At 49.8% G+C, this 18,015-nt stretch overlaps 1 protein-coding gene across 1 annotated transcript in view; it reads left to right on the top strand.

The window, feature by feature from the left end:
• Nucleotides 1-16,652: 16,652 nt before the first annotated feature.
• LOC149430879 (unconventional myosin-Ig-like) overlaps nucleotides 16,653-18,015 on the top strand; it is a gene marked incomplete at its 3' end in the record, with an annotated part of 43,969 nt that continues 42,606 nt past the window's right edge. The window contains exon 1 of the mRNA XM_089665963.1: nucleotides 16,653-16,824. Coding sequence (XP_089522089.1) covers nucleotides 16,730-16,824 — 95 coding nt within the window. The remainder of the gene's footprint in view (nucleotides 16,825-18,015) is intronic.

Raw genomic sequence — 18,015 nt, 5'->3', positions numbered from 1 at the left:
TTGGCGCATGGACCAGGCCCCAGAGATGTTTTCATTCGTTTTCACTACTTTGACAGCAAAGAAGCCTTGCTCTCTTCTACCGGCAACAAGTCCTCCCTGGAATTTAAAGGGGACAGGCTTCAAATTTTCAGCGATTTATCCCACATCACCTTGGCAAAAAAAGACGCGTCTTGAAGGCGGTCACCAATCATCTCCAGCATCACCGTATCGCCTACCGGTGGGGATCTCCTTCCAAGCTAGTTGTCTCCAAAGAAAATGCCCAAATCTTACTTTGCAACCTGCATGAAGCTGACTCCTCCTTTAACCCCTCCCCTTCCTGCCTACAGGCACTTCTACCCCCTTCCTGCCTACAGGGCACTTCTACTTCCTTCCTGCCTACCGGGCACTTCTACCCCCTTCCTGCCTACAGGGCACTTCTACCCCCTTCCTGCCTACAGGGCACTTCTACTTCCTTCCTGCCTACCGGGCACTTCTACCCCCTTCCTGCCTACCGGACACTTCTACCCCCTTCCTGCCTACAGGACACTTTTACCCCCTTCCTGCCTACAGGACACTTCTACCCCCTTCCTGCCTACCGGGCACTTCTACCCCCTTCCTGCCTACAGAAAACTTCTACCCCCTTCCTGCCCACCGGACACTTCTACCCCCTTCCTGCCTACAGGACACATCTACCCCCTTCCTGCCCACCGGGCACTTCTACCCCCTTCCTGCCCACCGGGCACTTCTACCCCCTTCCTGCCCACCGGACACTTCTACCCCCTTCCTGCCTACAGGACACTTTTACCCCCTTCCTGCCTACAGGACACTTCTACCCCCTTCCTGCCTACAGGGCACTTCTACCCCCTTCCTGCCCACTGGACACTTTTACCCCCTTCCTGCCTACAGGACACTTCTACCCCCTTCCTGCCTACAGGACACTTCTACCCACTTCCTGCCCACCGGACACTTCTACCCCCTTCCTGCCTACAGGACACTTTTACCCCCTTCCTGCCTACAGGACACTTCTACCCCCTTCCTGCCCACCGGGCACTTCTACCCCCTTCCTGCCTACAGGACACTTTTACCCCCTTCCTGCCTACAGGACACTTCTACCCCCTTCCTGCCCACCGGGCACTTCTACCCCCTTCCTGCCTACCGGGCACTTCTACCCCCTTCCTGCCTATCGGACACTTCTACCCCCTTCCTGCCTACCGGGCACTTCTACCCCCTTCCTGCCTACCGGGTACTTCTACCCCCTTCCTGCCTACAGAACACTTCTACCCCCTTCCTGCCCCCCGGCACTTCTACCCCCTTCCTGCCTACAGGACACTTCTACCCCCTTCCTGCCCCCCGGGCACTTCTACCCCCTTCCTGCCTACAGGACACTTCTACCCCTTCCTGCCCACCGGACACTTCTACCCCCTTCCTGCCTACAGGACACTTCTACCCCCTTCCTGCCTACCGGTCACTTCTACCCCCTTCCTGCCTACAGAACACTTCTACCCCCTTCCTGCCCACCGGACACTTCTACCCCCTTCCTGCCTACAGGACACTTCTACCCCCTTCCTGCCCACCGGGCACTTCTACCCCCTTCCTGCCCACCGGGCACTTCTACCCCCTTCCTGCCTACACGGCACTTCTACCCCCTTCCTGCCCACCGGACACTTCTACCCCCTTCCTGCCTACAGGACACTTTTACTCCCTTCCTGCCTATAGGACACTTCTACCCCCTTCCTGCCTACAGGGCACTTCTACCCCCTTCCTGCCCACTGGACACTTTTACCCCCTTCCTGCCTACAGGACACTTCTACACCCTTCCTGCCTACAGGACACTTCTACCCACTTCCTGCCCACCGGACACTTCTACCCCCTTCCTGCCTACAGGACACTTTTACCCCCTTCCTGCCTACAGGACACTTCTACCCCCTTCCTGCCCACCGGGCACTTCTACCCCCTTCCTGCCTACAGGACACTTTTACCCCCTTCCTGCCTACAGGATACTTCTACCCCCTTCCTGCCCACCGGGCACTTCTACCCCCTTCCTGCCTACCGGGCACTTCTACCCCCTTCCTGCCTATCGGACACTTCTACCCCCTTCCTGCCTACCGGGCACTTCTACCCCCTTCCTGCCTACCGGGTACTTCTACCCCCTTCCTGCCTACAGGACACTTCTACCCCCTTCCTGCCTACAGGGCACTTCTACCCCCTTCCTGCCTACAGGGCACTTCTACCCCCTCCCTGCCTACAGGGCACTTCTACCCCCTTCCTGCCTACAGGGCACTTCTACCCCCTTCCTGCCTACAGGACACTTCTACCCCTTCCTGCCCACCGGACACTTCTACCCCCTTCCTGCCTACAGGACACTTTTACCCCCTTCCTGCCTACAGGACACTTCTACCCCCTTCCTGCCTACCGGGCACTTCTACCCCCTTCCTGCCTACCGGGCACTTCTACCCCCTTCCTGCCTATCGGACACTTCTACCCCCTTCCTGCCTACCGGGCACTTCTACCGCCTTCCTGCCTACCGGGTACTTCTACCCCCTTCCTGCCTACAGGACACTTCTACCCCCTTCCTGCCTACAGGGCACTTCTACCCCCTTCCTGCCTACAGGGCACTTCTACCCCCTCCCTGCCTACAGGGCACTTCTACCCCCTTCCTGCCTACAGGGCACTTCTACCCCCTTCCTGCCTACAGGACACTTCTACCCCTTCCTGCCCACCGGACACTTCTACCCCCTTCCTGCCTACAGGACACTTTTACCCCCTTCCTGCCTACAGGACACTTCTACCCCCTTCCTGCCTACCGGGCACTTCTACCCCCTTCCTGCCTACCGGGCACTTCTACCCCCTTCCTGCCTATCGGACACTTCTACCCCCTTCCTGCCTACCGGGCACTTCTACCCCCTTCCTGCCTACCGGGTACTTCTACCCCCTTCCTGCCTACAGGACACTTCTACCCCCTTCCTGCCCCCCCGGCACTTCTACCCCCTTCCTGCCTACAGGGCACTTCTACCCCCTTCCTGCCTACCGGGCACTTCTACCCCCTTCCTGCCTACAGGACACTTCTACCCCCTTCCTGCCTACAGGACACTTCTACCCCCTTCTTGCCCACCGGGCACTTCTACCAACTTCCTGCCCACCTGACACTTCTACCCCCTTCCTGCCTACAGGACACTTCTACCCCCTTCCTGCCTACAGGACACTTCTACCCCCTTCCTGCCTATAGGGCACTTCTACCCCCTTCCTGCCCACAGGGCACTTCTACCCCCTTCCCGCCTACAGGGTACTTCTACCCCCTTCCTGCCTATAGGGCACTTCTACCCCCTTCCTGCCTACAGGGCACTTCTACCCCCTTCCTGCCTATAGGGCACTTCTACCCCCTTCCTGCCCACAGGGCACTTCTACCCCCTTCCTGGCTACCGGGCACTTCTACCCCCTTCCTGCCTACAGGGCACTTCTACCCCCTTCCTGCCTACCGGACACTCTACCCCCTTCCTGCCTACAGGGCACTTCTACCCCCTTCCTGCCTACAGGACACTTCTACCCCCTTCCTGCCTACAGGGCACTTCTACCCCCTTCCTGCCTACAGGACACTTCTACCCCCTTCCTGCCCACAGGGCACTTCTACCCCCTTCCTGCCTACAGGGCACTTCTACCCCCTTCCTGCCTACAGGGCACTTCTACCCCCTTCCTGCCTATAGGACACTTCTACCCCCTTCCTTCCTACCGGACACTTCTACCCCCTTCCTGCCTACAGGGCACTTCTACCCCCTTCCTGCCTACAGGACACTTCTACCCCCTTTCTGCCTACAGGACACTTCTACCCCCTTCCTGCCTACAGGGCACTTCTACCCCCTTCCTGCCTACAGGGCACTTCTACCCCCTTCCTGTCTACCGGACACTTCTACCCCCTTCCTGCCTACAGGACACTTCTACCCCCTTCCTGCCTACCGGGCACTTCTACCCCCTTCCTGCCTACCGGACACTTCTACCCCCTTCCTGCCTACAGGGCACTTCTACCCCCTTCCTGCCTACCGGACACTTCTACCCCCTTCCTGCCTACAGGGCACTTCTACCCCCTTCCTGCCTACAGGACACTTCTACCCCCTTCCTGCCTACAGGGCACTTCTACCCCCTTCCTGCCTACAGGACACTTCTACCCCCTTCCTGCCCACAGGGCACTTCTACCCCCTTCCTGCCTACAGGGCACTTCTACCCCCTTCCTGCCTACAGGGCACTTCTACCCCCTTCCTGCCTATAGGACACTTCTACCCCCTTCCTTCCTACCGGACACTTCTACCCCCTTCCTGCCTACAGGGCACTTCTACCCCCTTCCTGCCTACAGGACACTTCTACCCCCTTTCTGCCTACCGGACACTTCTACCCCCTTCCTGCCTACCGGGCACTTCTACCCCCTTCCTGCCTACAGGACACTTCTACCCCCTTCCTGCCTACAGGGCACTTCTACCCCCTTCCTGCCTACAGGGCACTTCTACCCCCTTCCTGCCTACAGGGCACTTCTACCCCCTTCCTGCCTACCAGACACTTCTACCCCCTCCCTGCCTACAGGGCACTTCTACCCCCTTCCTGCCTACAGGACACTTCTACCCCCTTCCTGCCTACAGGACACTTCTACCCCCTTCCTGCCTACAGGGCACTTCTACCCCCTTCCTGCCTACAGGGCACTTCTACCCCCTTCCTGCCCACCAGACACTTCTACCCCCTTCCTGCCCAGGCCAATTTTCAGCTTTCTGTACTCTGAATGACAATTGTGCGGTCATGCAACACTGTACCTATATGACATTTTTATCATTTGTTTTCCCACACATACAGCTTTCTTTTGGTGGTATTTACTGCCCGATGGGGGTTTTATTTTTTGCACTATAAACAAAAAAAGAGCAAAAACTTTGAAAGAAAAAAAAAATTTCTTTGTTTCTATTATAAAATTTTGCAAACAGGTAATTTTTCTCCTTCACTGATGTGCGTTGATTAGGCTGCACTGATAGGTGGCACTGATAGGCACTGATAGGTGTCACTGATAGGCAGCACTGATGGGCACTGATAGGTGTCACTGATGGGCACTGATAGGTGTCACTGATAGGCGGCATTGATAGGTGTCACTGATAGGCAGCACTGATGGGCACTGATAGGCAGCACTGATGGGCAGTGATAGGAGTCACTGATAGGCAGCACTGATGGGCACTGATAGGAGTCACTGATAGGCAGCACTGATGGGCACTGATAGGCAGCACTGATGGGCACTGATAGGCACTAATAGGTGGCACTGATGGGCACTGATAGGCAGCACTGATGGGCACTGATAGGCACTAATAGGTGGCACTGATGGGCACTGATGGGCACTGATAGGCAGCACTGATGGGCATTGATAGGTGTCACTGATAGGCAGCACTGATGGGCACTGATAGGCAGCACTGATGGGCAGTGATAGGAGTCACTGATAGGCAGCACTGATGGGCACTGATAGGAGTCACTGATAGGCAGCACTGATGGGCACTGATAGGCAGCACTGATGGGCACTGATAGGCACTAATAGGCAGCACTGGTGGGCACTGATAGGTGGCACTGATAGGCAGCACTAATGAGGTGGCACTGATAGTCGGCAAAGATAGGTGGCACCAATGATGGGTACTGATAGTCGGCACTGACTGGCGGCACTACTGGGCAATAACTGGCGGCACTACTGGGCACTGACTGGCGGCACTACTGGGCACTGACTGGTGGCACTGCTTGGCTGCACTGATGGACACTGTTGGGTGGCACTGGTGGGCGGCACTGGTGGGCGGCACTGGCGGGCGGCACTGGTGGGCGGCACTGGTGGGTGGCACTGCTGGGCACCGATCATCCAGGTCCTCTGCTACTCCACGCAAGATCTGGACACCCGCTAAACCTGGGAAGAATAGTGTGAATCGGGAATAAATACCGGATTATGGCCACTAGATGGAGCCGACTACCTGAGGAGATAAGTCATTATTTCCTCTGCTCATCAGCTCCATCTAGTGCTATTCATATTAAATGGCAGCCCAACGCACATGCAACGCACCACACTACAATGTGTGGTAATACCGCATTATGGCCACTAGTTGGAGCCGATGATCAGAGAAAATAAGTAGTACTCCCGGGCATTGTGGAAAAAAAAAACCGGTGCATGTTGACTGAACGGCGAGGTGGGCCCCCGGTCATATGCAGGTCATACACGGTTCCCAAATGATTTTTCATCCGAAAATAAAAAACATTGTTTGCTGGGCCCGGGGTCAGTAAGGGGCCCCATGAGATGTCCCTGGTACCTTTCATAGACTTTTTTGGGTGTGATTTGAATGTGGGTGAGGACACAGGGGCCCCAGGATCCCCTATTACCCGGGGGCCCCATGAGTTGTCAGTCCGCCTCTGGTCATAATGTTCACCCCATATAACAGGTGAAACTTCTGTTCCTTCCAGGTCACGGCTCGTGGCGCAGATTCTTTCAGAAAAACGATCGTCGTTGACCATCATCGAGTCGAAAATTGGTCTTTTTTCACGAATTTTCCAATATGCCAATCGCTGAAAAGAGGAGGAGCCACCATTATTCTTAGGTCTGATTTGTGGACGAAAAAACAAACTACTGGGGGAAATCTCCCCATTGTGGGAGGGGCAGAGACACCAACTACTGGAGGGGAATCTCCCCATTGTGGGAGGGGCAGAGACACAAACTACTGGAGGGGAATCTCCCCATTGTGGGAGGGGCAGAGACACCAACTACTGGAGGGGAATCTCCCCATTGTGGGAGGGGCAGAGACACAAACTACTGGAGGGGAATCTCCCCATTGTGGGAGGGGCAGAGACACCAACTACTGGAGGGGAATCTCCCCATTGTGGGAGGGGCAGAGACACCAACTACTGAAGGGGAATCTCCCCATTGTGGGAGGGGCAGAGACACCAACTACTGGAGGGGAATCTCCCCATTGTGGGAGGGGCAGAGACACCAACTACTGGAGGGGAATCTCCCCATTGTGGGAGGGGCAGAGACACCAAATACTGGAGGGGAATCTCCCCATTGTGGGAGGGGCAGAGACACAAACTACTGCAGGGAAATCTCCCTGTTGTGGGAGGGGCAGAGACACAAACTACTGGAGGGGAACCTCCCCATTGTGGGAGGGGCAGAGACACAAACTACTGGAGGGGAAATCTCCCCATTGTGGGAGGGGCAGAGACACAAACTACTAGGGGAAATCTCCCCATTGTGTGAGGGGCAGAGACACAAACTACTGGGGGAAATCTCCCCATTGTGTGAGGGGCAGAGACACAAACTACTGGAGGGGAATCTCCCCATTGTGGGAGGGGCAGAGACACCAAATACTGGAGGGGAATCTCCCCATTGTGGGAGGGGCAGAGACACAAACTACTGCAGGGAAATCTCCCCATTGTGGGAGGGGCAGAGATGCAAATTAGTGGGGGAAATCTCCCCATTGTGGGAGGGGCAGAGACACAAACTACTGGAGGGGAATCTCCCCATTGTGGGAGGGGCAGAGACACCAACTACTGGGGGGGAATCTCCCCATTGTGGGAGGGGCAGAGACATAAACTACTGGAGGGGAATCTCCCCATTGTGGGAGGGGCAGAGACACCAACTACTGGGGGGGAATCTCCCCATTGTGGGAGGGGCAGAGACACAAACTACTAGGGGAATCTCCCCATTGTGGGAGGGGTGCAATCATTGGAGCGTTATGGAGGTGGGCCGTGTGATTCGGCGGAGTGCGACATCTCGGTGTTGGGTGGAGTCGTTCTCTCCGATCGTTTGATGAATAGAGGAAGTGAGCGATGACTAAACCTGGTATCACATACAGAGGTGGGGGGGGGGGAGGGGGAGGGGGGGGGAGCCGCACTGCAGGACATAGATTACATCATAGATATATATATACATGGGGGGGCGGGGAGAGGGGGGGGAGGTGGGAAGGGGGGTTGTCTGACACCTTTGCTCCGCACTGTTCTATTCACACAAATCTGACTTCCCTGTTCAATTAAAATGTCATTTTCCTTTTTTAAAAAAATCATCTTTCCTCGCCCTCCACACAGGATTCCGGGTCATCCTCGTCCCCCCTTCTCCTGTCATGACAAGTACCTCCTCCCGGGGGAATTCAGCCAATCACATGACCCTGTTCACGCCTGACACCTGCGTTTCATTGCGTTCAGAATCGCATTTCGGACAAATTTTTTTCAAGGCATCCGAAATAACGAATGAAAAAAAAAATAACGACTTTAAACGAATCCAAAATATCGAAACACAAATTTTCTACTCCATTTTATTCTATTCTTTCCTATTCTATTCTTTTCTAGTCTATTACATTCTATTCTATTCTTTACTATTCTATTATTTCCTATTCTATTCTATTCTTTTCTAATCTGTTCGAATTTCGGAAGAAAATTATATTCTTTCTATTCTATTCTCTTATTTTCTATTCGTTTCTATTCTAATCTATTCGAAATTTGACTTTCGGAAGACAGTTATATTCTATTCTATTCTGTTCTTTTATGTTCTAATCTATTTGAATTTCAAAAGACGGTTGTATTCTTTGTATTCCATTCTTTTCTATCTTCATATTTTCTATTCTAATCTATTTGAATTTCGGATGACAGTTATATGCTATTTTATTCTATTCTGTGGTTTGTTTTCTATTCTATTCTAGTCTAATCTCCTCTGTTCTATTCTATTCTTTTATTTTCAATTCTAATCTGCTTGAATTTCGGAAGTCAGTTATATGCTATTTTATTCTATTCTATAGTTGTTTTTTGTTCTATTCTAGTCTAATCTAGTCTGTTCTATTCTATACTTTTATTTTCTATTCTAATCTATTGTATTCAAATGGGTTCTATTTGTAATTATAATTTCAGAAGACAGTTATATTCTATTTTATTCTATAGTTTTTTTTCTATTTTATTCTTTTCTGTTCTATTCTAATCTATTCTGTTCTATTCTATTCTTTTATTTTCAGTTCTATTCTTTTCTTTTCTATTCTAATGTTTTCCGTTCAAATCTAGTCTATTCAAATTCAAATTTATTATTTTCGTAATTCGAATTTCAGAAGACAGTTGCATTCTTTCTATTTTATTCTATAGTTTTTTTCTATTTTATTCTTTTCTGTTCTATTCTAATCTATTCTGTTTTAGTCTATTCTTTTTCTATTCTGTTCTTTTTTTTTCTGTTTTAATCCATTCTATTGGAATTTATTATTATTTTATTTTATTTTATTTGTAAATCGAATTTCAGAAGGCAGTTATATTCTTTCTATTTTATTCTATTCTATAGTTTTTTATATTCTATTATTCTCTGTTCTATTCTATTCTATTCAAATTATAATTTATTCTATTCGTAATTCCAATTTCAGAAGACAGTTATATTCTTTCTATTTTGCTCTATAGGTTTTTTCCTGTTCTATTCTATTCTAATCTATTCTGTTCTAATTTATTCTATTCAAATTCAAATTTATTCTATTCATAATATGAATTTCAGAAGACAGTTATATTCTATTTTATTCTATTCTATAGTTTTTTTTCTGTTTATTCTATTCTATTCTGTTCTATCCTTTTCTGTTCTATTCTATTCTTTTGTTTTTAAATTCGATATGAATTTGAGTCAAATTCTAAATGAATTCGAGTCGAATTAGATTCAAATTTGAGTTGAATGCAATTTGAAATTCTTCCGAATGTACACTGGATTTAGTTTCCGTATTTTCGGATTTGTAAATATTGTAATTTGGAATTTCTGATGCTTCTGAATTCCCGAATACCAAATAATCTGTTTGAATTTCGTTTTGGGAGGAAATGAGCCGCACATGTCTACTGATGTGGTAATATCTTTGGGGGGGGGGGGAGGGGTAAGCAGGATCTGTATGGCTGGGAAGTCACTAGGAGTTGCTAATAGGTCCATAAAGAGAACCTGTCACCTCTGTGCTGCACATAGGGGGAAGGTAAGAAAAAACTAAAGTATTGAAAATTGTAATTATAATAAAATAAAATGAAAAACAGCAAATGTGTCGACTCACACATGCAAATGTAATTGCTCGAGTAGGGGTGTGCTCGTGTGGGAGTGTGCTCGTGTGGGTGTGTGCACGTGTAGGGTGTGAACGTGTAGGGGTGTGCTCGAGTAGGGGTGTGCTCGTGTAGGGTGTGCTCGTGTAGGGGTGTGCATGTGTCGGGTGTGCTCGTGTCGTGGTGTGCTCGTGTAGGGGTGTGCATGTGTCGTGGTGTGCTCGTGTAGGGATGTGCATGTGTCGGGTGTGCTCGTGTCGAGTGTGCACGTGTCGGGGTTTGCTCATGTAGGGCGTACTTATGCAGGGTGTGCACATGTCGGGTGTGTTCGTGTAGGGGTATGCTCGCGTAGGGGTGTGCTCGTGTAGGGGTGTGCACGTGTTGGGTTTGCTCGTGTAGGGTGTGCACGTGTCGGAGTGTGCTCGTGCAGGGGTGTGCACGTGTCGGGTGTGCTCGTGTCGGGTGTGCTCGTGTAGGGGTGTGCTCGTGTCGGGTGTGCTCGTGTCGGGTGTGCTCGTGTAGGGGTGTGCTCGTGTAGGGTGTGCACGTGTAGGGGTGTGCACGTGTTGGGTGTGCTCGTGTCGTGTGTGCTCGGGTAGGGGTGTGCTCGTGTCGGGGTGTGCACGTGTCGGGTGTGCTCGTGTAGGGGTGTGCACGTGTCGGGTGTGCTCGGGTAGGGTGACACCTATAATTCTAGAGCCGTCATTAAGGGCCGTTTTCCACCATAGAGAATGCGCGGTTTGATGCGTTTTGGTGCGTTCCGTTGCTTTTTTGATGCATTTTACCGCGTTCCAGTACAGTTCTGTGCAGGAAAAATGCCGCCTGTTCTACTTTTTTTTCTGCAACCGGAACGTACCGGAACTGCGAGCGCGGATGTGAACTCTGACTCCGACAACCACCGACTTTCTGTGCGTTTTGGATGCATAAAAAAAGCAACTGAAACTCATGGAGTGTGAAGCGGCCCTGAGGGTTGCAGCAAACCAATAACCTGTACAGGCATTTAAGGCGTCATTTATGGGGTGCTGTCATTTATGGGGTGCTGTCATTTATAGAGTGCCGTCATTTATAGAGTGCTGTCATTTATGGGGTGCTGTCATTTATGGGGTGCTGTCATTTATAGAGTGCCGTCATTTATGGGGTGCTGTCATTTATGGGGTGCTGTCATTTATAGAGTGCCGTCATTTATGAGGTGCTGTCATTTATGGGGTGCTGTCATTTATGGGGTGCTGTCATTTATGGGGTGCTGTCATTTATAGAGTGCTGTCATTTTTTTAGCCTCAACATGTTTGGTATCTAATGACGCGACACCCCCCAATCTTTTATATTTTACCAGAAAAATGGATATCAGGCTGTGTTTGTGTTCACTAAAATTCACAAGTTTTTTTTTAATTTAAACTTTTCCAAATGTTGTGACATAAAAAAAATTGCAGCCGCCTCCATTTTATTCTCCAGGAGGCTCTGATTTCAGAAAACATTTTTCTATTTTATTCTTTTCTTTTCTATTCTAATCTATTCTATTCGTAATTTGAATTTCAGAAGATAGTTATACTCTATTTTATTATATTCTATAGTTTTTTCTATTCTATTCTAATTTTTTTAGGTAATTTTCTAGCAAATAATGCAGATTTTAACACGGGTTCGAGAATTTTTAAAACTTGCCCCGGACTTCAAGTGGTTAAGAATTTTTTTTTTTTTAAGTTTTCAAAATATTGTGTGACATAAAAAAAAATTGCAGCCGCCTCCATTTTATTCTCCAGGTGGCTCTGATTTCAGAAAACATTTTTTTTTAGGTCATTTTCTAGCAAATAATGCCGATTTTAACACGGGTGTGAGAATTTTTAAAAAATTGCCCCGGACTTCAAGTGGTTAAGATCATTTTTTTTTTCTTTTAGCTTCCCAAATGTTGTGTGACATTTTATTCTCCAGGAGGCTATGATTTCAGAAAAAAAATTTTTTTTTCTAGGTCAATTTCTAGCATATAATGAAAATTTTAACACGGGTGTGAGAATTTTTAAAAAATTGGACTTCAAATGGTTAAATTTTTTTTTTTAAATACAATCTGTACAGTGTGGAGATTTTTTCGAGGGTTTCATATTTTATTTTGGTTCCCCTTGTTGGCGGCGTAATTTTTTTTTTTTTTACTGTTAAAGTTTGATAACAGGAAATAAAGTCACCGTCTGATGCGCCCGTCTATGTCACATTTATAGGGCCACGCCCTGTTGTGACCACAAGTCTGTGAGCGCACACAGCCGATGCGAGGAAATGCCGACGTCCGGATTTATTTCATCACAGGAGAATGTTCTAACAGACGGGGGGTGCACTGCCGCACCCTACACCCCGGGCTGCCGGCTGGACCCCATTACCGCCCAACAAAGCACAGGAACAAATACATTTTTTTTTTCTAAAGGGGATCATTTATTGTTTAAATATATATATATATATATATATGTAAAAATATATATATTTTTTTGCTACAAAATTATATATATATATATATATATATATGTGTGTGTGTGTAAAAATATATTTTTTTTTTTTGCTACAAAATTATTTAGACCCCCCCAATTTTTTTTTTTTAAGCAGAGGCCCTAGAGAATAAAATGGTGCAATTTGCAATTTTTCATGTCACGTGGATTTTGCGCAGTCATTTTTAATTTTAATGCATTTTTTTTTTTGCTACAATGTAAATGAGGGTGTTTCGCCGAGTAAATAGATACCAAACATGTCACACTTTAAAATCGCAATGGTGACAATGTAAATTTTCCTATCCATAGGCGACGCTTTAAAAGCCTTTACTGGTTACCGCTTTAGATTTACACAGGAGATCTGGTGCTAAAATTCCTGCCCGTGACCAGACGTTCGCGGCGATACGTCACATGCATGGGACGATCGTTGTTGCGTGCGTGCATTTGTTTGCCTTTGCAGGTAAGCAAGGGGGGGAGGGGTGCTTAAAATTAATAAATATATATTTATTTAATTTTTTATTTTTACAGTGTCACTTGAATTTTTTTTTTATTAGCTATTTATTTATTTTTACACTGTTGCTTTAATTTTTTTTAATTATTTGTTTAGTTATATTTACACTGTCACTTTTTTTTTTTAAATCATTTGTTTATTTATTTTTACACTGTCGCTTTAGTTTTTTATTTATTTATTTATTTATTTTTACACTGTTGCATTCATTTTTTTTAAATTATTGTTTATTTAGTCATTTTTACTGTCAGTTTTCTTTTTTTTTTAAATTACTATTATTTTTTTATTTTACTGTTGCTTTTTTTATTATTTATTTATTTAGTTTTACACTGTCTGTGTAATTTTTTTAAAATTATTTATTTATTCATTTTTACACTGCCACTTTAATTTTTTTATTTATTTATTTTTACACAGTCGCTTTCATTTTTAAAAAATGTATTTGTTTTTACACCGTCGCTTTAACCTTTTTTTAAAAAAAATATTATTTATTTATTAATTTTTACACTGTCGCTTTATTTTTTTTAACTACTATTTATTTATTTTTGCACTGTCGCTGTAATTTAAAAAAAAATATATTTATTTATTCTTTTTTACGTTGCCGCTTTCATTTTTTTTAATTAATTACACTATCACTTTAAATATATATTTTTTTAATTATTATTTATTCATTTTTACTTTGCTGCTTTAATTTATTATTATTATTTATTTTACACTGTCACTTTACATATATTTTTAAAAATTATTATTTATTCCTTTTTACTTTGCTGCTTTAATTTTTTTTTTTCATTATTATTTTTATTTATTTTTACATTGTCACTTTAAATATATTTTTTAAAATGAATATTTATTCATTTTTACTTTTCCGCTTTCATTTTTTTAAAATTATTATTATTTATTTATTTTCACACTGTCACTGGAAGTATATTTTTTTATATGATCATTTATTCAGTTTTACTCTTTCACTTTAATTTTTTTTTTCTTTTTAATCACTTTTATTTTTATCGCAGGAGAATAGGAATATATCCCCCGTGATAGCGACAGGCAAGTGACAGGTTCTCTTCAGCCCCCAGACCTCTCCTCTGCCCTTCGGATCGTACCAAGATCGGGGAGGTCGGATACTTTCTGAATTTTAAACATTTTTTACATCTGGCGAAATGAATGGTCACCACTTCCTGTTCCTCTACCATAGAGAGGATCGGGGGGCCGTTCTGGTCACTGATGACCTCTATGGTCAGCCGGGAGAACCGCCAGCCGGAAGCTCCAGTCTCCTGGTGGGACAGGAGAGCCCGAGAGAGCCGCAGCGGGAGGTGGGGGGGGGTATCTCCTCCCACCCAGAGAGGGCATCTCCTCCCACCCAGAGGTGGCATCTCCTCCCACCCAGAGAAGACATCTCCTCCCACCCAGAGAGGGCATCTCCTCCCACCCAGAGGTGGCATCTCCTCCCACCCAGAGAAGACATCTCCTCCCACCCAGAGGGGGCATTTCCTCCCACCCAGAGGTGGCATCTCCTCCCACCCAGAGAAGACATCTCCTCCCACCCAGAGGGGGCATCTCCTCCCACCCAGAGGTGGCATCTCCTCCCACCCAGAGGTGGCATCTCCTCCAGCCCAGAGGGGGCATCTCCTCCCACCAAGAGAGGGCATCTCCTCCCACCCAGAGAAGACATCTCCTCCCACCCAGAGGTGGCATCTCCTCCCACCCAGAGAGGGCATCTCCTCCAGCCCAGAGGGGGCATCTCCTCCCACCCAAAGAGTGCATCTCCTCCCGCCCAGAGAGGGCATCTCCTCCCGCCCAGAGGGGGAGTCTCCTCCCGCCCAGAGAGGGCATCTCCTCCCGCCCAGAGGGGGAGTCTCCTCCCACCCAGAGGTGGCATCTCTTCCTGACCAGAGGGGACATCTCTTCCCGACCAGAGGGGACATCTCCTCCCGCCCAGGGGGGGCAACTCCTCCAACCCAGAGTGGACATCTCCCACTCAGAGGGGGCATCTCCTCCCACCCAGAGAAGACATCGCCTCCCACCCAGTGGGGGAGTCTCCTCCCGCCCAGAGGGGGCATTTCCTCCCGCCCAGAGGGGGATTTCCTCCCACCCAGAGAGGGCATCTTCTCCTACCCAGAGATGACATCTCCTCCTGCCCAGAGAAGACATCTCCTCCCACCCAGAGGGGGCATCTCCTCCCACCCAGAGGTGGCATCTCCTCCCACCCAGAGAAGACATCTCCTCCCACCCAGAGAGGGCATCTCCTCCCACCCAGAGGTGGCATCTCCTCCCACCCAGAGAAGACATCTCCTCCCACCCAGAGGGGGCATTTCCTCCCACCCAGAGGTGGCATCTCCTCCCACCCAGAGAAGACATCACCTCCCACCCAGAGGGGGCATCTCCTCCCACCCAGAGGTGGCATCTCCTCCCACCCAGAGGTGGCATCTCCTCCAGCCCAGAGGGGGCATCTCCTCCCACCAAGAGAGGGCATCTCCTCCCACCCAGAGAAGACATCTCCTCCCACCCAGAGGTGGCATCTCCTCCCACCCAGAGAGGGCATCTCCTCCAGCCCAGAGGGGGCATCTCCTCCCACCCAAAGAGTGCATCTCCTCCCGCCCAGAGAGGGCATCTCCTCCCGCCCAGAGGGGGAGTCTCCTCCCGCCCAGAGAGGGCATCTCCTCCCGCCCAGAGGGGGAGTCTCCTCCCACCGAGAGGTGGCATCTCTTCCTGACCAGAGGGGACATCTCTTCCCGACCAGAGGGGACATCTCCTCCCGCCCAGGGGGGGCAACTCCTCCAACCCAGAGTGGACATCTCCCACCCAGAGGGGGCATCTCCTCCCACCCAGAGAAGACATCGCCTCCCACCCAGTGGGGGAGTCTCCTCCCGCCCAGAGGGGGCATTTCCTCCCGCCCAGAGGGGGCATTTCCTCCCACCCAGAGAGGGCATCTTCTCCTACCCAGAGATGACATCTCCTCCTGCCCAGAGAAGACATCTCCTCCCACCCAGAGGGGGCATCTCCTCTCGCCCAAGGGGGCGTTTGTCCTGGGTGACTCCTGGGAGAATGGTGGACAGGAGGATATTCCACTTTGGGGAATACCGGGAGATCCCCTCCCCCCTCCTGTACATAGACATGGGCAACTCCACCACCTCCGGGCGCTGGAGGAGATCTCACCAGGAGTTGCCCCCCCCCCCCCGCAGGTCAAGTTTTTGGGATTTCCTGAGGTTGCAATGTCCATGGCTCAGTATTTCTGACAACTCTTGTATCTAAGGGAAGGTTCCAGAACTTGGCCCATCGGGGGGTTCCGGTACTGAGGGGTTCCAGTACTGAGGGGTTCCCGTACTGAGGGGTTCCCGTACTGAGGGGTTCCCGTACTGAGGGGTTCTGGTACTGGAGGAAGGTTGGAACATCTATGTGGGAAGACTTGGAAATATGGATCAGCAAAGTCCCCGATGGGAGCGACATGTCAGGAAGGAATGAAATGTGTCCTGAGGATGGATCTGGTCCTCGCCAACCTCCCCCCCCCGATGGCTGCGAGGGGGTCCTGTGGTCTGCCTTATCTGTGCAGCAGATGTGCAGACTGCGCTGTCCCCTCGTCAGCTTCCCTCCATGGTCCCCGTGTGACGAGTCCTCTCCCCGCCTGAAACCGCAGCAGGAAGTCACAGCGGCTGCCGTCATCCTCTCGCTCTGGTTCCTGTCACTGAGAAGTCGCACAGCCAGCAGCCTCCTCTGCCGCCCCGTGCACCCCTCTGATTCTGGGCGCGGACCTCGGACCGGCATGGCGGAGCAGGAGAGCCTGGAGTTCGGCAAGGCGGACTTTGTGCTGCTGGATCATGTCACCATGGAGGAGTTCATGGACAACCTGAAGCTCAGGTAAGTCCAAGAGCTTGTTTCCTATGTTTCCCTCGCCTAACGGGCACTGTCACTCCTCGCCTACCGGGCACTGTCACCCCTCACCTACCGGACACTGTCACCCCTCGCCTACCGGGCACTGTCACCCCTCGCCTACCGGGCACTGTCACTCCTCGCCTACCGGGCACGGTCACCCCTCGCCTACCGGGCACTGTCACCCCTCGCCTACCGGACACTGTCACCCCTCGCCTACCGGGCACTGTCACTCCTCGCCTACCGGGCACTGTCACCCCTCACCTACCGGACACGGTCACCCCTCGCCTACCGGGCACTGTCACCCCTCGCCTACCGGACACTGTCACCCCTCGCCTACCGGGCACTGTCACTCCTCGCCTACCGGGCACTGTCACTCCTCGCCTACCAGGCACTGTCACCCCTCACCTACCGGACACTGTCACCCCTCGCCTACCGGGCACTGTCACCCCTCGCCTACCGGGCACTGTCACCCCTCACCTACCGGACACTGTCACACCTCGCCTACCGGGCACTGTCACTCCTCGCCTACCGGGCACTGTCACTCCTCGCCTACCGGACACGGTCACCTCCTTCCTGCCCACCAGGCATGGTCACCCCTTTCTGCCCACCAGTGGCACTGATGAGGTGGTATAGATAGGTAGCACTGATGGGCACTGATGAGGTGGCGACTCGGATTCTGCGCCTCTCCACTCGTTCCTCCAGACTCTGGGACCTGGATCTCCGAATGAAATGCCGAATTTGCTTCCATCCGAAAAAAGGACTTTGGACCACCAAGCAACCGTCCCGTCCTGGTAGAGGGCTGCGCTGGCTTTGGTGGACCAACACCAGCACATGACACGGCTCCCCAAACCATCACCGACTGTGGAAACGTCACATTGGACCTCCTGCGACTCGGATTCTGCGCCTCTCCACTCGTTTCTCCAGACTCCGGGACCTGGATCTCCACATGAAATGCCAAAGTTACTCTCATCCGAAAAAAGGACTTTGGACCACCAAGCAACAGTCCCATCCTTTTTCTCCTTGGCCCAGGTAAGACGTTTCTGAGGTTGTCTCTTGTTCAGGAGTGGCTGGACACAAGGACAGTTGTAGCCCACATCCTGGATACGTCTCTGTGTGGTGGTGGCTCTTGAAGCTCTGACACCATCCGTGGTCCACACCTTGTGAGTCTCCAGCTTC

The sequence above is a fragment of the Staurois parvus genome, unplaced genomic scaffold (genome assembly GCF_062004578.1).
Source record: "Staurois parvus isolate SC_StPar_1 unplaced genomic scaffold, SC_StPar_1.0 ptg002435l, whole genome shotgun sequence".
Lineage (NCBI taxonomy): Eukaryota > Metazoa > Chordata > Amphibia > Anura > Ranidae > Staurois > Staurois parvus.
Note: the sequence above shows the minus strand (reverse complement) of the source record. Positions and strands in the feature narration are given on the sequence as shown.